The sequence below is a fragment of the Idiotropiscis lumnitzeri genome, chromosome 13 (genome assembly GCF_059441095.1).
Source record: "Idiotropiscis lumnitzeri isolate Australia: NSW breed Sydney's pygmy pipehorse chromosome 13, RoL_Ilum_1.0, whole genome shotgun sequence".
In the NCBI taxonomy this organism is placed as follows: domain Eukaryota; kingdom Metazoa; phylum Chordata; class Actinopteri; order Syngnathiformes; family Syngnathidae; genus Idiotropiscis; species Idiotropiscis lumnitzeri.
Window position 1 is genome coordinate 18,277,574 of NC_142403.1, and position 20,174 is coordinate 18,297,747.

General features: G+C 41.4%; 1 protein-coding gene across 4 annotated transcripts; it reads left to right on the forward strand.

Annotated features, from left to right (window-relative positions):
* Window positions 1-333: 333 nt before the first annotated feature.
* Window positions 334-19,958, forward strand: tjp3 (tight junction protein 3). Of its 4 annotated transcripts, XM_088313504.1 has the most exons (30): window positions 334-450; window positions 510-611; window positions 7,442-7,498; window positions 8,636-8,745; window positions 8,926-9,028; window positions 9,248-9,578; window positions 10,287-10,390; window positions 10,462-10,657; window positions 10,741-10,816; window positions 11,362-11,465; window positions 11,544-11,625; window positions 11,837-12,013; window positions 12,088-12,194; window positions 12,858-12,948; window positions 13,508-13,590; window positions 14,098-14,194; window positions 14,413-14,501; window positions 14,570-14,642; window positions 14,719-14,798; window positions 14,882-14,969; window positions 15,036-15,192; window positions 15,596-15,704; window positions 15,810-16,029; window positions 16,712-17,013; window positions 17,111-17,190; window positions 17,494-17,704; window positions 18,108-18,208; window positions 18,365-18,934; window positions 19,154-19,212; window positions 19,310-19,958. In XM_088313504.1, the coding sequence occupies exons 3-30, from the start codon at window positions 7,451-7,453 to the stop codon at window positions 19,428-19,430; spliced, it is 3,969 nt and encodes a 1,322-aa protein (XP_088169630.1). In that variant the 5' UTR covers window positions 334-450; window positions 510-611; window positions 7,442-7,450; the 3' UTR covers window positions 19,431-19,958. The 4 variants fall into 4 exon arrangements, with proteins under 4 accessions (XP_088169630.1, XP_088169629.1, XP_088169628.1 ...); XM_088313503.1 differs by having other exon boundaries at window positions 396-611; XM_088313502.1 differs by lacking the exons at window positions 334-450; window positions 510-611 and adding an exon at window positions 4,335-4,482.
* Window positions 19,959-20,174: the final 216 nt, after the last annotated feature.

Here is a 20,174-nt window from a genome sequence, read left to right on the forward strand (position 1 = left end):
CTTTGTGTTGTATAAAAACTGACTTTGGTTTTATTCCTAAAAATATATTATTGTAAAGCATTCCTTACATTTTGCACAGTTTGAACATTAAAGGTTGTAAATGTAATTTGTGCTTAATTCGGTGATTGTTTTTTTTCCAAATACCAACCTTGCCTTGAGTTTTAATGTAGCGCTCTCTCCTGGAGACAATATGACACTACAATTTGATTTTACAAATTATTGGAACATTGTTTGCACCTGGAAAAGCATGGAAGTGCGTCTATAAGACATTTTATAAACATTTCACTATCAAAATAAATCACTTTAAGTCCTATTTTCTCAAAATAATCTTAATACAAATACTACACTCATATATTGTGTGAGTTCTTCCGTATCTTTCTAAAAACCACGCCCGTTTTGCGGCTCGACACCTCAATTCTACCTGTCCTAACAAGCCAGGAAGATTTAAAGGTAACCACTGTGTTGTCGTGTTGAGACGTCCACACCGAAATTTTGATTTTAAACCGCAGAAACAAACGACAGTGAGTGTGTGACACTTGGGCGAGGATTTAGCCCGGCGGGAGCGGGTTCGACGAAAAGTTGGATCGACGTACAATCCGGAAGTATTACAGGTAAAGTAAACTTCTTTCGCCTGTCAAAATATCTCAGTTATCTCTTTAAATAAAATGAATTAACTTAGTAAAAAAAAATAAGTGAGCTAAGCATGCTAAGAAGTCACGTTTGTCCTAAAACAAAATCGTCATTTTTCTTTAAAATAAGCGTTTTTCCAACTCGGAACGTGTGACGAAAGTGCTGGTAGGATGTCGGTTTTAGTCTGCATCATGTTCACTTGATTTTCTGATTAGCAGGCCATGTTAGTTCAATTATGTTCCCTATTGACTGCATCTGATGGAAATTTAAAGTTTAGTTCGGTTATTAGTTTGCAACCACGTTGGAGCTCCGTGTGATGTTTGACCACTGTCTTCTTCTTCTTCATCATCGTCCTCATCTTCCTCTTCTCGCCTTTCTGGTTCTCCAAGAGCTCATGCAAGTTTCTACCTGCCTCAAACCGAGTTTCACGATAGTTTCGATTCGGAAACAGCTGTCTATTTGTATTCCTTACTGTCCTTTTTCGACACTACTTCCATCGTTTAATTATGTTAAAGTAAAACAACGGCATTGACAGACATTTTGTGCAGTCTGTAACGTCCTCCATTTCGTGTCATGGTTCATCCATTTGTTGCTTTTTCTTAGCTCCGCGCTTCTACATTTGGATTTATCCTCCTTTTGAGTGTGATTCAAATTGATCCATTTATGTGTGGTCAGGGTCAGCAAGGCCTTCTCAACTTAAACTACCAAAATTCTACCACTTGTTCTAAGAAAATGAATAATTTCTTCCCAACAGGTGGCACGGACGACTATCCACCTTACATTCTGAGCGGTTAATGTTTTTGAGTCCAGACACAAGCCCTTCTGTGTGGAGTTGGCATGTTCTCCTTGTCTTTCTCTAATTACTCCGGCTTCCAGGAGTTGAATGCTCCTTTATTTTTTTTGTTTGAAAAATTAAATGGCCAATCAGATTTCAGCCTTCATGTTGCCATAGCAATTTAATCTGCCTAGGGACTTCGGAATCAGTGCTGAATGCCAGTTTAACTTCAACTATATTAGAAATGTATATATTTCTTTACCCTAAAAATACATGAAAAAAAAACAAAAAAAGATGTTGCAATCTAAACACTTGAAGCGCTTGTTGTAAGTAGCTCTGTAGCCATCCAGTAAATCGACCACTCATAGCTTCTTACCGATACTCTAGTCGAAAGTCAGGAATAGATGACATCACGCTGAGCCAGTGCGCCTCGAGGCTATTAAATGTGTCTCGTGGATGCACCTTGAATTTTATCACTTAGATAACCTGTGCACCAGCGGGAGGGACTTTCTGCCACGTTCTCGGCTGTGATGCAAGAAAGACGAGGGACTTGTACTATACAGGGCACGATGCATTCATTCGTTTGTTTTGGCAACAGTAGTCCCTCTTGGATCTTTTCTCCACTTGAATAACTCATAAAGTGCCAGCTGTGCCTTCAAGGAAACCCGAGTATCAGTGTCGGCGCTATACTTTTCTGCCAGTAGGGGCAGTCATGAATCACTTCAAGTCGGGGCATAAGACAAGGCTCCAGTCAAGTCTTTCTTAATCGAGTATCAGGTATGAGTCACAAAGGTCAGAGTCCTAGTCCTCCAAGTCCAACACCAGATCAGATCAAGAGTAAACATTACAACGGAAAAAAAATTCACGACCACAAAATTAGACAAATTTCATTATGCTCGACACGCTTCTTCGATGGCGTGGAGCGCTTTGCTTTATTAACCATGTGCAGACAAACTACAAAAACTGTTCCTTTTTTTTTGTGTTGCCTTCGCAAGGCGAGGTATTTGTCCAAAATTGTCTTCTTACAGAATCTGCAGGTTGCTTCACGTTTGTTTTTTGTTTTTTAACATATTGTGCAATGCCACCGATTCCAAATCTTTGCTTTGATTTCGCATCTCGTCCAGTTTCAATCTAGTATGCATTGAGGGTCAAATGTCATGGCACTGGGACAAAATCACTGCCATCTTTCTTTGGTAGGACACCTGGAACTCTGCCTAAAATGGCTTCTTTCAAACCAAAATGTCAGACTTCTATTGTCTTTTCAGACATCAGCTTGGAAGAAAAAAATGGCACATAAGTGGGCTGAATTTTCAATCAATTTCAAGTGGCGCTAGTGTGCTCATTTTGGGAGTGTTTGCATATGGAAAACATCTAAAAAATCTGATTTTTTTTGGCTTATTTATTTCGAGGGCCTTGTCGTCACCCGAAGAATGTCACGTGCAAATGTTCTCGGTATGGAATAGCAAATATTTAGTTTGAACACTACTTCCTGTGTGCTGTGAAGGCACCCAGGAAGCTTGACTCCCGCAAACAGCCTTTCAATTATTAACAGTCCAGCGCTCTCATTCCGCCGTCGTAACCATAGCGCCCGGCGCACTCAAACCAGCCTTGTGGGAAAAAGTCTCAAAGTGGGCTGAGAAGCTCGCATACCATCTGAGACTTATTGCAGGGCTGCGATGACTCGAGATGGGATCGATTGAGCTTGGAATAGATTTTCCGCTGGCGGCAAGACATTTTTTAGTTTTTTGGGGGGGTTTTTCACTTTGAAAGTCTGTGTGGATTTGCTGCCCGTAAGAGCACAAGGTTGTCGTTCGGGCCCAGTTGGGTGGGCGTCTTCATCATGAACGCGAACCAGCGGATCAAACTAATGAAGCATTTTGGTTCTGTGCCGCCTGAGCAACCGCCGCCTCTGCTTGTGGTACCTGTACGTTTGTCATGTTGGTCCATTTTCGTTTGCCACCAAACCGAATTTGCATCCAGAAAAAAAAAAATTGTAAACAGATCCATCCATTCTCTGAAAAATCTTATCCTCACTATGTGATAGAAAATGATTTGTGACCGTGTTTAATTCACAAACTCTGGATCTCTGATCATTTTTGGAGACAAATGGGAATAACGCAAAACTTTTCCCCAAATTCAACACTCAAAAGTGAAACCATTTTGAGTTCAACCCAAATTTTCGGAGAAAGAAAAAATTGCTATTAGCATTGGATGGACGTTGTTAATATTTTAACGATACTACTCCACTGCTTATGAATCTGGTACCGTACTTAAACGATATTCTCATTGCTACTTATTTTGCATAGAAAAACACCAAAACAGAATTAACACTGCTTCCCCCCCCCCCCCGCCTAATAAATTTAGCTTGTCTCGCAACTACAATGACATTCATGTCAAATAAATAAATAAAAACAATAATTGACAGAAAAATAAATGGGTTGAACAAATTTAAATATACAAATATAAACAAGTGCGTATCGCTCTAGAAGGTGGGGCTCGAATGGCGGAGGCGTCGCCACACGGTTGCACCAATACCAAACCCACAACAACAACAACAAAAAAATAATAACAATGCTAAGCTTACACGGATGAACATTTTTGTCTAATATCTGATCCAGTTTAGTACCAGGGCTCGGTTTCTCAATCTATTTCAAACGCTTTCCTTGGCATCATAATGCCACCTGCTGGTTTCTTGACAACAACCCAAAAAAAAAAAAGTTGATGCTTTGTTTCAGAGTTAGAATGACTTAAAAGTCAACCCTGTGGTCTTTAGTTTGACCCCGTGGTCATTCCAGGGGTAGTTCAGTGTTTAATGGAGTGTATGAGGGAGTCGCCGCATGAGTGGTCAAAGTGCGAGTGGGGGAGGAGCGCTTGCCAGGTGAGTCCTCCCGCCCCACGCCAGCGCCTGGCATATCTTTTTGCCCGCCGCCGTGAAGGATCAGGTTTCAGGAGCTGGACGAATGGCCCGTGTGTTGCGTTTGCATGTGGAATATGAGCGTCATCTTGCGCCGTCGTGTTGATGTTGATGGGCTTGGAGATCCCGGTGGCAAATGGAAGTGAGGTTCAAAGACCAAGGGGTGAGTGCAGTAGAACGGCACTTTGACGTGTCAAAGAAAACAAAGCGACGTCGGATTTTAGGACCGATACGCTTCTTTTAGGGCTTTGTTATTAGGGACGATGTGAAATTAGCTGCTTTTGTTTTTTGAAATCAAATAATCAAAATGAAAAATCGGTTTTGTAAAACAAAGGCATGGCACATAGCTGTGTTATCTTGCATACTTGTGTGCTACTTGGATAGGAAAGAAATGCCTCGACTTTTTTTTAAACTTTTCAAATGAGGATGAGTTGTATAGAAAATCGCAGGAAACTTGTGAAATCGTCTTCATACTACAGTATATTTATTTAGGCACTTTGCCTGACTCATCAAAGTTGACATCTGGTTATGTATTATTGACTGACTGGCTGTTTGTTTTTATTTTATTTTATTTTTTGTTTTATTTCAACATTTTTATTTAGTTAGAATTATTGCGTTTTTATTTTTAGTTTGTATTGTAATTGTTTTTTTTTTTTTTTTTTTTTTTTTTAGTTTTGTTTTAATGTTGCAAGATTTTATCATTCTTTTTTGTTTTAGTTTATGTCCGAGTATTGAATTATTTTTGTTTGGATTTAGTTTGACTTGTTTTATGATTTTTATTTATGATTTTATTTATTCGTTCTTTAATGCGTCTAATTTCATTTGTTTTTTTTTTTTTATAGCATGAGCAATAAATGTATTTCTTAATTTTTTTATGTTTTTTAAAATTTGCTAGATTTTATTTGACTATTGTATGGAAAATTTAGGTTTTTTTTGTTCGTTTTTGTTTTTTTTTCAAACATGATTTAGGCTAGTCCAGATTGAGGTTATTTAAGATAACTCTTCAATAAAATCACCATCCAGCATCAGGGCAAAGTCCTTTTCATAACAAGACAATAAAAGGAAAAAAAAACTGAGAAAAATCAAACGCCTCGTGCTGAGAGGCAAGTGTCTCTATGAAAACACGGGTGGAAAAAAAAAAAAATCTGTTTCTTTTTGAGCCGCCAGGTCATTTTTATTGGTGTTTAGGTTGATGATTAACAAACTACCGTACAAATGGCCTCCTGTTCGCTGTGCTCGCACGCAGCAGCACAATTGTTCACTGTGCAAGTATTCAAATGTATCCCACCAACTCACAGTTCTTCTTTTAACGTCAATATTATTTATATCGTGTCAGTATCGGCGTACATCAGATGTCTTCACTTTGACAAGAGAAGCTGGCTGTACTTGTTCCTTCTGGAATGTCTTTCTCACTCTCGACTCACTTTGCTTTTTCGAACCGGTGACACTCGGAGAGCAAAAAGTATTTGGTAGGATTGTTTGATATCCCCTTTTTTTTTTTTTTTTAAAAGACAGATACTAGTACGAGTACTCAACTGAGTCCGAATGGAACATGTTCCTTGCCGCCGTTGTTGAGGCGGCAAATTGGAGCGGTGGTCGCTGCCTGTTGCGGCATCAAGTCCCAAAGCTGTTGCTGGACACCTGCGGTGAGCGATTTGGTCAACCTGAAGGAGTCTTATTGGGTTTTTTTGGCCAATGGGACGCTAGAGATAACGACTGACCAATCAGAACGCAGCTTTTGTGGTTGCCCAAGCAAAGAATCTGGCGTGGGAAGGATTACTTAAAAGAAAACTATCCGGCGTCTCAGGAGTGGGGAGAAGTGCACCGTTGTTTCTTGCGAGGATGAGGCACTGCTAAACTCTAGTCGGGACATTGGGAATTGACGGCCGGAATACTTGGACTTTTGGATTTCCACTGCCATGCCCTCCGATGAGGAGTCCGGGGTCTCTGAGGCAGGCTTTTCTATCTCAGGGGCTGAGGTCACAAAGAGCACAGAAAGCTCCTCGGTGGCAAGGCCCTCGGCGTGGATGAGATCTGCCCGGAGTTCCTCAAGGCTCTGGACGTTGTCGGATTGTTGTGGTTGACGAGAATCTAAAACATCACCTGGACGGCTGGCACAATGTCTCTGGATTGGCAGGCCACGGTAGTGCTTGCCCCTTTTAAGAATTGGGATTGTTTTTTTTTTCCTGGTGTGGCAACGACACACTTCAGTAAGAAATCTGAATACCTCCTGGCCAGTGGGGGGCGCTGTGCGTGTGATTGGCTGTGTGTAGACGCAGGCTACGCTCAACGAAAACACAGCAAATTGGTGACCAAAGCCAAACTTCACACTGTGAAGCCAGCGCCTTGAAATTTCAAGTCAGATGTTTTTATTTTTATTATTTATTTATTTTTTTAAATTATTCACCTGGAACACAAGAAATACAGAAGGTCTTTTGTAAGTTTTGCCAGATGGATAATTTTTTTATTTACATTATCAATTCCATGAAAAAAGGGATAGTTGTGTGCTTTACTTTCCATGGTTATTATTGTTCAAAGATCTGAGGTGACTTTTCTAGAAATATTTCTTATTGAATCGATATCGACGCTTTTAAAGGTCCCCTTTTATCTTTTTGTCAAATTATTTTTTATAATCTTTGATTCTTTTATCAGTTTTGCATGATAATTTCAGTTGGAAATCAGGAGGATGAGCTTTTTACAAACTATTTGTTTTTCTCATGAATATAAATTAAATATTTAATTATTATTATTAATATTTTAATTATGTAAATTATATTATATTAAATTGACTATGTGTTCTCTCCTAATTTGACATGAGGAATATCTTTCTTAAGATTGATAAATTTCTGCTTGCATAAAGCTCCCCTTTGACGATATCAGTGAAGGAGGCGTTTTGGTGTTGTTTATCTAGAGTGTGAGTCGTGTGCTCACTTTGGAGCCTCAGGTGTTTCATGCATGCACGCGCTCGCGCACACACACGCCGCCGCCGCCATACCGGTCCATCCAGATCGGACTGGTGTTCAGGTTGCGTTTGACACATTCTTCTCGTAAGCGCTTTTCTATGCAAGTCCCACACTAACTGTCGTTCTTTCTTACCATTGCTGTTCGATTTGTGATTGCAGAAACCAGGCATGGAGGAGTTAACGATATGGGAGCAGCATACAATAACGCTGAACAAAGTAAGTAGACGTGGCAGCATGGCGGCGTTGAGCGAGAGGAGTCGGGCTGAGAATCGCAGCCTAGTTGGCTAATGTGCACTGACAACATCATTGGGAAATTTTATTATGTTTTTTTTTTTTTCTTTTTAATTTGTTTCTGTTTTTAATTGCAATTATGCGTTTATGTGTTGGTGTTAAGCACAATGCACTGTTTTGTTCATTTGTTTTAATCAATTAGTTAATTGGGCATTTAATTATTTTTTTTTTTATTTTCAAAGTTGTTTCATAGAAATTTATTCTTCATGTTGGGATCAATCCAGAACCATGGGAAATAACCGGTTTATTTTTAGGACCGGATTAAATTGATTTTTCATTACTTTTTTAATTTTGTAGTGCTTCTATTTTTTTTATTGTATTACAATATTTTGTTTTTAGTGGCTTTTTTTTTAGCTTCTTGAATGTTTAAATGCTATCCTAGTTTTTCTTTTTCATAATTTAGTTTTGCATTTATGTTAAGGACCATATTGAGCTGACTTTTTTTTTCATTTTTAAAATTCTTTTCATGATTTATTTTCATTTTAGTTTTTCACTGTTTAAATTTTATTGTTGTTAATTTTTAAACATTTTTTATGTTAGGCACCATTCAGAAAAAGGACACTAAGTGCTCTTTTTTTTTTTTTTTTTTTTTTTAAAGCTGTCTTATATCTAAATGATTTAATTCTTCCGAATTTATTTTGTCATGATATTCTATGTATTAGCAACAAAACATCTCCAATCCATAAGTAATAAAATAGCTGTTTTATTTTTGCATATTAAGCATACAAAAACATTGTTTAATATAATCATACACCAAAGGCAATACGCATTTCCACGTTTGTTAAGCGTGCAACGCAATATTGCACTATGTATGTAGTGATTTTGAATCTAGAACATGAAACATGACAATATCAATATTTAGTGCACGGTAACCACCTGACAGGTTGTCTGCACAAACCTTCAGCTGGAATTCCAAAAGGCACACCCTACGACAGTAGTCGACCGGTCGCTGCTGCATAAAGGCTGGGCTGGAATGTGCTCCCTCTGTCACCTACATAGATGCATACTTTTTTTTTTTTTTCTACGTCCTCCCACCTTCATTCCACTCTCTCTGCTTGGCAGGATTCCAAACTGGGCTTTGGCTTTGCCCTGTCTGGAGGGAAAGACAACGGGGATACGGCGGTGATCGTGTCCGACGTGCTGCCAAATGGACCGGCCATGGGACGCTTGTTGTGAGTGGACCACCAGAAAAATGCTTTCTTGGAAAATAATAATAATAATGTTGTGAAACCCGTTTTTTTGCCATGAGTTGACTGTGAAGAGAGTGAATTTCCAACTTGGGGTCGCCATTAAAAAATAAATAAATAAATAAATGTGTCTGTCTGTCTGATTGTACGTTTTTCACGTTCCAGCAACAAAGACCAGATCGTCATGGTCAACGGGATCTCCATGGAGAACGTCCACTCCAACTTCACCATTCACACCCTCAAGTCGTGCGGCAGGACGGCTAACATTGTGAGTACTCGAAGACTTTGGCATGCCGATCCCGCTGAAACATGTCTGACTTTCTCCTTCAATGTGACGTTCTGACATCCAGAATGTACCACGTTTGGCAAACAAAAATTTCCAGTAAATTATGTTTTTACAATCGATTAATTTATCGTCATGCCAAATTCAATTCATCACATAATCATTTTTTTGTTCTCAAAAGTTCCTCACCGTTTCCCCTCCCAGACGGTGAAACGTCCTCGCAAGATCCAGATCCCGGCAGCGCCCAGGCCGGCTCGGGCCGCCTCCCACTCCAACTTGTTGGACCAAGATCCGCCGAGGAGAACGCGACGCTACTCCGATGCCAGCGACAACAGAGAAGCCAGTCGCTACCACGTGCGGGCCCGTAGCTCCTCGCCAGACCGCAACCACACACGGGCGCGCAGCACCTCGCCAGACCGCAACGGCTACGGGGGCACGCTGCCCTTGATGTCGTCGGGGTACAAGAGGCTGCCGCACAACGACCTGGATGACAAGCCTCTAAGAACAACTCTGGTTAAAAAGAAAATCTCAGATGGTAAGTGAAAAAATGTATGTATACAGTACGTCTTTGTTAAAAGGTTAAACCATAAATTTGGGTTTTATGAGGTAAAATGGAGGTAAAAATGGGGATATTAGTGTGATTTATTTTTTATTTTTTGAGACTTAAAAAAAAAGTTAAAATGTATTTTTTTACATTTTTTTTTTAATTTATGATTGTCAGATTTTTACAAAAAAAAAAGATGATTTAATTATATTGTCACAAGAGCTCGTTGTTTTCACCAAAGAGTCCCAATGATGGGAATAGAGAGATTTTTGTTAAATTAAAGATAATCCTAAATTTACTAGACTAAAGTATCTTTTTTTTTTTTTTGCACTGTAATTTTCTGAGGGAAAACATTTATAATGTTTTATTGTTCTGTTTGATATATACTTGATTTTGATTAATTGAAATGATCATTTAATTGGCGTGCACTACTTGGCTTCAACCAGCAGAGGCACTGTCGCCTCACTTAACCAGTTTGATGTCCGAAGAACACACAAACGCAAGACAGTTTTAATCAAATCATGAAGAGAATAAAGTAGCATTACGATTAAAAAAATAATAATAATAATCAGAATTAGTATCACAGGGAATGTTAACAAACAACTGGTTGAATTACAGGGGATTTAATTGTTTTTTTTTGTTTTTTTTTGCCATAACTAAAACTAGACTTGCATTAACGTGGTCTTGCTCTTGATGCAGAGTACGGCTTGAAACTGGGCAGTCAGATCTTCATCAAGCACATGACTGAAACAGGCCTGGCCGCGAAGGAAGGCACCCTGCAGGAGGGCGACCTGATTCTCAAGGCAAGTCTCACCACTGCCATTGTGATGAAACGTCGGTCCGTTTTGACACGCGCCGCTCCCACGCCCACCAGATCAACGGCATGACCACAGAGAACCTCTCTCTGCTGGAGACCAAGCACCTGGTGGAGAAGAGCCGCGGCAAGCTGACCATGACGGTGCTTCGCGACCACCGCAAGTTCCTGGTCAGCATCCCCGAGGTGGAGGACAGCGCCCCCAACAGCGAGGATGAGCGCCGGCGGCGGCGAGACAGCAGCTCTGAGATGGAGGGTGAGGATGGAAGATGAGGCGTTGACGAGCCAGAATGGACGACTTTAATCTATAATTTGTATTTTTTTTCTCAATATATATAGACATTTCCGACTTGGATGATCACTCGCCTTCTCACAGAACATCTCGTCATCCCACCAGAGAGAAACGCCCGCACAGGTACCAAGTAGAAGTTAGCCATTACCTCAAACAATGTGTTATGTTCTCATATTTGATTTGAGTCTTGTCGGATGGGTAAGGTAGGTATTTTTAGCATGAGTGCTTCCCAGTCAAGAGGTCTTGGGTTTGAATCTCTGCAGTGGAGAATATTTTTCCGTGAGCACGCCAGCTTCCTCCCACATTCTTTAAATCATGCATGTTCGGTTCCTTGAAGACTAAAATTAAGGAGTGGGCAAGCTTTTGTGCTTAAAGGCCACATTTTGATTTTTAAAACGGACAGATGGAGCAGGATCTTACTATAAATAAAAAGTTCAAGTAGAATAATAAATAGGTCATAGTTTAATCTCCTGTTTTAATTGTTGTTTTTTAATTTTTAATATTGACCCAAACATGGAATGAAAATGAAGGGTTAAATGCACATTATTCATTTTAATTTTTTAAAATATTAATTGATTGACCAATTATTCAACGTGATCGATGAACTGTATAAAATGTGAGTCACGTGTCAATGCTTATTTTGCTTTTTTTTTTTTTTTTTACACCAGGACCAGAGCGGAACTTCTTCCTTCGGTACTCAAGTCCAGGGATTCTTCCCCCGTGCGCTCCACTTTGACTCGACCCCCCGCAAGAGGCTACGCATCTCGCCGAGGTCAGTCCAGCTTGACAGTCCGTCACGTCCGGCTTTGGACGAATGTGACCATAACGTTGTCTGCGTGGTTCCTCACAGCACCGTCTGACTCCGAGTCGGACCGCAGCGCCTCGCCGCCTCCCACCCGGACGGACAGTCTGAGCCACTCCAGTAAATACAAGTCAGTTGAGCGGAACGCACACGACACTTGTGGGGCATACTCTAAAGTCGATTTGCCAATTTGGACGGTTCTGAGAAAGTTTGTTTTGATTGACAAAAAAAAAACAGTATTTGTACTCCATCTTATTTTTCTGAATATTTTATTAGGCTCCATCACATCATCTCAACAGTTAATAATGCTGCCATTTTTCATTTCATCCACCCTACCGCAGAAGCTTGTCTGGTTTGTCCACGCTGCCCAACCCGAGGTCTTCCCCCACCACCCACAACTGGTCATCATCCAGGCCCGCCTCGTCGTCCTCGAGGCCACGCAGGCTCGTGTCGGACTCTGACTCTGACCACAGCGCCTCATCCCATAGAGGGAGCCCTCGGCCAGACAGCAGATACAAGTAAGTTTTGATTGAGAACACGAATCGGAAAGTCTGCCATTCTGGTTCTGATTGTCTTCCTTGTCACTTCTCAGCCCCAGAGTTCTTCCTGTGGATCTGTCCCACTCTGGCCTGAGAGCTTCCCCCATCCTGGTGCGCCAGGAGCCCCCAAGGAGGGTCAACTCTCCCCTGAGAGTCCCGGGTGAGTAGATTCAAACAATTAAAAAAAAGAAATAAATCCTAATTCATTTGAGTTCTAGATGCTCTTGTCACACTCGAGGTTACGTCAATTAAAATTGTCAACAAATCAGGAAAAATAAATGCAGAACAGTACATGTCCTATTCGAGTAGTTGACAGGGATGGTTATTAATGCTGAAGCACATGCATGTTACACTCTCACCCACCTCGCACTGCACTATCGTAGTTGCAGATATTTTTTTTTTATATTCTTTATTGGGTATTGTTGTTTTAGAAATAACAATATGAATAGTAACATTCCAGTGAATATATTTAAGACGCATACATACATTTAGCTTATTTTCTATACATATGTATGAATCAATTTTCATGAGTAGAATGAAATGTATTATATTATGTTCTGTACTCATTTTTATTTTTAAGTGTTTTGGTATTTAAAAAATATATTAACGTAATAATAGAATAAGCTTGATTTGTTTATATATAGATTTTTTTTTACACATTTAATGAAGTTTTCTACCACATTCTTACTTCTTGAGCTGCAGCATTGGATTGAAGTGATCCATTGCAAAAAGGCAGCACTTCCGTAATTACCGGTCCTCTCTTTTACATGAGCGCTGCAAAGCTTCATTCTGTCCTGATAGAGTTGTCTCCCTTCCTTCTTAGACTCCGAGTCGGAGTCAGAAGGCAGCTCGGCGCCTCCTCGGAGGCAGAGCGCAGCCTACAGTCAGGACTCGTACAGCAGCAGCAGATACAGGTACACATGAAGGCACCGCCCCCTCCTCCTCCCCCCACCCCCCTACTTCAGCACCCTGCTGGGACACTGAGTAAAAAAGGATTTTATTTTTATGGCTATGCTTTTATTTACCCCCTTTTTTTTTTTTTTTTTTTTTTTTTGAAGTTACACCAAAGTTACATCATCATCTGTCTTGTGATTGTTTTTATTTTTCACGTGTGATCACATTGTAGCGTTCTGTTTTTTTTTTTTATTTCTGTGTGTTTTTGGGCTGTATCATTGTGTTACGCGCTGAAATAAAAAGTGACTTTTCACTGAACATGTCCCTCTCCGTTATGTGGCTACGTGCTGATTAAACAGAGGATGCTACACTTAAATAGATTGACTAAATACGAACTTGAAATTGATTGCTAGTCATCACAAAGCAGTCAAAGAGACGAGTGCCCTCAGACGCAAAGGTGAATATTCCCTCGTCCGTAATCATCACTTTAGCCACAAGACCACTCCCCCCGTCCTTCCAAATGTAACTGAGACTTGTCTTCCTCCTCCCTCACTCCCGCCTCCCTCTTGTCTCTTGCAGACCTTTACCGGACGTTTCCCCGCCGTCGGAAACGAGGCGGCACAGCGCTTCCGGTGTGCCGGTCGGCGTTACGCCACACCGAGGTGAGCATATAACGCGCTCCAGAGATTTTTCTGATCCAAAACGCACAATCGTGCAATATCGCTTTGTTTTATTATTAGCACAACTTGAATGTGAGCAATTTAAACATGCATTCGCAAATTTTCTGGGCGATAAGCCGCTACTTTTTTTTTGCTGATAAAACGGTGCGACTTTTCTGTGGATTTTTCTTTCACCAGTTGAGGGCGCTCATAGTCCAGAAAACACGCTAAATAAAGTTAGATTTTTTTTTTTGTTTGTTTGTTTGTTTTCCCCCCCTTGGGTCTGTTCTGTTTTATTTTGCAAAGTTGTTTAAGACTGCACTGTTTTAACAATCTTTTTATAAACCTTTATGTGCATCCACAGTACAAAATCGTTCCGAACATGCCCAAATTTTTCAACATAGAAAACTTGCTGCGGTTTATATAAGTCTTTAGAAGAGTAAGAATCGTCCTCTTTATACAATTAAAAGTGATAAATGCATGCATGCATTTCTGTGCAAATCTCTACAGCCCCGCCCGAGTCGGACTCGGAGGACAGTTATGCGTCGGTCCCTCGCAGGCACTCGGCGGACAGCGAGAAGTCAAACGGAGCCAGAAACAGATACAGGTGGGAGTTTTCACCCAAATTCCCAAATTACTTGTCGAGCATTCTCACTGTGTTCTCAAATAATGTTGGACTTTGTGCTTTTGCAACAAATTGGCACTTCTGAATTTAAAACGGGGACCCCGTGGTGGTGACAGTGGCTCCAGGAGATGTCTTGTCGTGTATGAAAATGTCAAATCGTGTCGTTTAAACGATCTTGTTCCCCGCTGTGTTGCTCACAGAGAACTTCCCGAGATGAAGCCCCTTTCGGTCAACGCGAACCTGGAGCCGCCTCGCCGAACCTCAATACCCGTCCAACCGTCTCCTGATGGTCAGTCAAATCGTGATTGTGCGCCTGTCGAGGGTTTGAGTGAGATAGTTTGCCTTCTCGCCATTCAGTTTCCTCCGAGTCGGACGACCTGTCACACCTGCGGAGGTCTGGCAGCTCGGACCGCGGGGATAGTCGACGCAGGTACGACCTTTCCAGCTAGAAAGTGGAAAATTCCACATTTTTGCTTCCACTGTTTCAATGGTATTTTGTTTTACAGTAACCGCGCTCCCGATGTGGCTCACAATAGCGGCACTTTGAGGTCTGGGATCTCCGTGAGGAGCAACCCACCAGTCAGCTGTAAGAACTGCATTCAGTGGTTTTCATTGTTAACGATAACTAAATCGCCCTCACTCCATTTTATATGCTTTCATCATCATCAGCAGCCGCCTCAGCCTCTTCTCCCACCAAGCCCGCCGAAGAGCCCATCTACTCGTTACCTCCAGACTCGTACCCGACATCCCACCGAGGGTGAGCCCCTCTCAGGTCTCGGAAAAGCGGCGTGAAATCCCAACATTTCTGTTCCCGGCCCTTCAGGTACAGCTCCGACTTGCAGGGGGTGTCGTTCGTCAAGGAAGGCAGCGTGGGCCTCCGGCTGGTGGGCGGCAACGACGTGGGCATCTTTGTGGGAGGGGTGCAGCCCAACAGCCCCGCCTCTGAGCGGGGGATGAGAGAGGGAGACCAGATTTTGAAGGTGAGGGTGACTTCGTTTTGGAATGCACATGGAGACGCAATCGACGTTAGATTTGATTCATTCAGTAGTAGTTGAGTGATTTTTATTTCATTTAAAAAATAGATGTATTATTTCAATAAAAGTGTGTATTTCTAGCGTCCAGCTTTTACCAATGTAGTTATAAAATATTTTAAAATCACATATACAGTATCTTATTTTTATTGCATTGATTACATTTAATTTAATTGTAATTGAATTTCAAATATTTTTTATTTAAATATAAAATAAAAGGAACAATTGAAAATGAGTTTTTACAACGTATAAAAATATAATGCATTTTCGTTTTAATATATTTTCAATTAGTATTGACCTTTACATTTAAAATCAGACAACTTTTAAATAAAAATGTCTCCCTTTGTCACAGGTGAACAACACCGACTTTGGCCATTTCACTCGAGAGGAGGCAGCAAATTTCCTGCTTAACATCAAGAGAGGAGAGGAAGTGGAGATCCGAACTCAGAACAAGATGGACAGTGAGTTCAGTTGATCCACAGCGAGCTCCAGTCAACGTCTGCAGCCGATCACCTTTCTGGTCAATGTTCTTTTTTTTTCTTTTTTTTTTTTTTTTCTCTTTTTAGTCTATAAGAAGATCATCAAGTCCAATCTGGGGGACAACTTCTACATCCGCACGCACTATGACCACGAGACTGATCACCCCATCGGGCTGAATTTTACGCGAGGGGAGGTGTTCCGGGTGGTGGACACCATGCATCGCGGGAAGCTAGGAAACTGGCTGGCCATCCGCATGGGCAACGACTTGCACGAGCTCGATAAAGGCACCGTCCCCAACCAGACCAGGTCAGCAGCAGATTGCGATTCTCGCCCAACATCCTCGGGTCCAATCGACTGTATACTTTGAATCAACGGCAAATCAAGTTTTAAGAAAATAAAAACAAACTTACAAAAGTTAGTTCCTTAAAGAACTAATTTTACACAAGGAAAATGCTGATTTTTATAAGGGTAGCAGACACGATAAAAGCAAAATGCAGTTTCACAAAAGAAGAAATAGATTTTGAAAATTAAAATAAACACTTCAAAGTAAAATGAAATGGAAAACAAATGTTTAAAAAAATTTAACTATCGTGTAATACATATTACAGAAGTCCAAGTTAAATTATGATATAAAATCCTCATTTTACAAAATTAAATACATGTAAAAAAAGATGATTCACAAAATATATTTTTTTTAGACTAGAAACAAACAAGTAAATACAATTTTACGCCAACATTTTTAAAAATACAAATTTACAAACAAAACAAAAATTTTCTAGGCTGCAATGATTATTTTTTGGTCGATATACTCAATGCATCGAATTTAAAAAAAAAAAAAAAAGTTTTGATTTCCATTCCTTTAACATCATTTCAAATCGACAGCGCAGAAAATGCACCAACATAAATTCGATGCACCGCGGTATCCGTGTAATGGCTACTCTGACTCTTTTTTTTTTTCCTTTATGTTACTGCGATCGCCATCGCGCAGGGCGGAAGTGCTGGCCAGCCAAGAGCAGGCGCAGAGGACGAGCGGCGAGAGGCCCGTTTCGGGGCCCAGGGCTGAGTTCTGGAAACTACGCGGCCTCAGAGGGAACAAAAAGAGCGAGAAGAACGCCCGACGATCACGAGACGACCTCTTGCAGCTCACCATTCAGGGCAAATTCCCGGCTTATGAGAGGGTCCTGCTCAGAGAAGCCAATTTCAAGCGGCCCATCGTCATTTTAGGACCTCTTAACGATATCGCTATGGAGAAGCTGGCCAGAGAGATGCCTGACGAATATGAAGTGGCTGGTTGGGATCTCATTTATTTATTTATTTTTTTAACACGTTCAATTTTGGACTTGAATGTGATTATTTTTTTTCCCCTCCTATCTTTCTTTCCGACCAGAGATGGTTCCTCGCAGCGGGGGCGGTGACAGCAGCTCAACAGTTATCAAACTGGACACCGTGAGGAAGATAGCTGAAAGGGTGAGATTAACATTTAAACTTTTTTTTTTTTTTTAGTATCCAAGAACGCTTACATGAAAAACAAATGGACGGTCCCGCTGCTCGTACAGCGTGTGGTGTACTCCACATAACAAAACGCAAAAATAAATGTTAGGGTGAACCCAAACAGGGAATAAGCGCTTTGAAAAATGTAGCTGCTTTTGTCCACAAGCTCGTCTCTGATCGCAGCCGTGCCGTTCGTGTGAGGGGTTCGCATTAGTATGTAGTTCACATCAAGCAAAGTCCCCACGGGTGGCTCACTCAGCTTTACTGTTGCGTTGCCAGGACAAGCACCCCCTGCTGGACATCACGCCCACCGCTGTGGAGAGGCTCAACTACATCCAGTACCACCCCATGGTGATCTTCTTGGACCCGCACAGCCGCAAGGACGTCAAGGCCATGAGGCAGCGCTACAGTCCCGACTCCAACAAGAGCTCCAGACGCCTCTACTCGCAGGCGCTCAAGCTCAGAAAAGACTGCAGTCATCTTTTCTCAGGTATGTCGATCACCCACATCACATGTGTGACTTTACAGCAGATATTAAGATGACAGTTCTTGTTGGATTTCTTTGTAGGATCATTGAACATCTCATTTTAATCCTGCATTTAACTCATTTACGACCAACCGAGTTAAAAAAAAAAAAAAAAAAAAAGGGGGATCTTTGACGTCTTTAGCCGTCAATGGTATTAAATGAGTTAATAAACGTTTTGAACTCTTGAACAAAAAGACTGAAGCTTACCAGTAATTAAAAAAAAAAAAAGGGGGAATGTCTGCCTTGTGTTCTCCTAATGTTTAATGTAATACATTTGTTAGCTCGTCGCATCAAAATGTTGTCATAAATTTGGCCTCAGAAGAGAAATTGTCTGCATCTGTTAGTAATCATTTGTTCTTTGCTCCAGCACGTGTTGACCTGCAGCCCGGCTCGAATATTTGGTACCAGGTTCTAAAGGACAAGATTCGCCACCAACAGTCTAAACCAGTCTGGGTTTCCGAAGTCACGGTAAGACTCACACGCGCACGCACACACATTATGATCTCAATTATTTATGCTGCCGGGGTGTAAAGTTTCAAAACCTTGCACACTTTTCCCGCCTTTGTGTTTCGCACAATCTCAATATGCAAGACTGGATTGATTTGCGTGTGTATCTTTGTTTAGTTGGAGAGCGGTGGAGAACAGGACCTGGACGCACTGGATCAAACTCAGTCCGACTACCTGAGCGCCGCCAGCGACCTGGAGGACACGGACGGCGAGGCCTTCACGGACGGCGAGGCCTACACGGACAACGAGGACCTGGAGGAGGCCTACCCGGGTCAGAACGCAGCCAGGAGCTCCAGAGTGTCCGGGGCCGCCCTGGCTCGCTCGTCCGAACCCGCCTGGGGCAGCCCCGACGAGGAGGCGGACCCCGAGCCTTATGCCGAGGTGTACTCACCAGGCAGAGAAATCCCGCCTTTGATGCACGTGCCGGAACCCGCCACGCTTCGCCGCCAGAGCCGCAGCCCGCCTCTGCATCACCCGGATGACGTTACGTCGCACCGCAGTTTTTCGGACTCGGACTTCAACCACCTCGATGCGGTTGAACCCAACAGTCCGTCGGACGGTCCCCCGGATTTTATCGCCCCCGACCCATCCATGCGGTACTCTGTCAGCGAGCCATCATATGCGGACGAGCAGCCTGAGAGCCCGCAGCAAGCCAGCCTGTCCGCTATTGAGAACAAATTAGAGCAGGTAATTTACTTTTGGTTTGCTTGCTCATCACTTGATCAGGATTAAAAAGCAGAACCCAACAAAACAAATCAAGTCGCTCATCATATCATTCCCTAGATGAGTGAAATTCAGAACTGGAATTAATTTGCGATCGTGACCTCATATGTTGACACAAGACCAAAAAAAAAAAATCAATTTTTTTAAATTTTATTGTTTGCTAACTTTTTTGTTGCCGTTCAGGCCCGACGGGCAGAGCCGCAGATGCAAGCGGAGGAGAAGAAAGCCCTTCAGTTCATCGTGTAAGTGTCATGTGACTCACCATTAGGGAGGGGGAGAAAAAAAAAAAAAAAAAGGCTCGACCTGCAGATGACACCCGCCTCCTCCACATGTTCACAGGGTGGCACATCACCAAGCGGTCCAGGTCAGACGCACGCAGATCCGAGGGGGTAGTAGCAGCTCTGAAGAAGACGAAGATGAGGCGGAGGACATCGAATGGGGTCCGGCGACAGAACTGTAGACGAGCCACGTGTCAAACATTCGACCGAGTCTTAATGAACAAACAAGGACACTCCAAGAGACTTTTTTATTTTTTATTTTTAAACTTAGTTATCCCTAATGTAAACTCACATTTTTTTATATAAATGCTTGATTCACTTTAAAAGTACTGTGTAAGACAAAGTTGAAAATGGGTCTTATGTAAACCGTGTCTTTAATAGCTTTTTTTTTTTTTTTTTTTTTTTTTTTTACTTGTAGTCAGGAACTAAGTACGAAAAACCTCAGAGGAACTGTTTTGGAAAAAAATGCCTATAACCATGAATGCCCCTAATATATAATCAACAAAATATTGTTGTGGCCAGGAAGGATTTAACTCATCACTAAGACTGAACTATAAAATGACACACACTGTGTTTGATTTCCTGATGCTTTATCGACACTTTTTAACTGAGCGGGTTTTTTTTTTTTTTTTTTTTTACATTTTACCTTGACTGTTATTTTTATCACATTTTTATTTTTAAATACATTTTATTAAAAATTTTACTGAGTACTTGAGATGGAAGTCCTTAAATGGGAAAGACCCTTATTTGTTCATTTGAATGAATTTGATGCAGGGGTTTTTTCTTTTTTTTTTTTTTGCCAATTAAACAAATCTATACCCCCAAATTCCACAAGAATGAACAAGCTTTTTCTAAATGTCAACATTATATTATTTTTAAGAAAAAAATAAATAAAATGAGTCATTTTTTAAACTTAAGGGTTCTCT

Excerpts from the sequence above, each read along its gene's own strand:
- tjp3 (XM_088313502.1), top strand. The coding sequence starts at position 4,456 with ATGGAAGTGAGGTTCAAAGACCAAGGG. Across the intron at positions 14,643-14,718 it reads CGCGGGGATAGTCGACGCAG|TAACCGCGCTCCCGATGTGG; the intron begins GTACGACCTTTC and ends TTTGTTTTACAG. Across the intron at positions 15,193-15,595 it reads AGGGAGACCAGATTTTGAAG|GTGAACAACACCGACTTTGG; the intron begins GTGAGGGTGACT and ends CCTTTGTCACAG.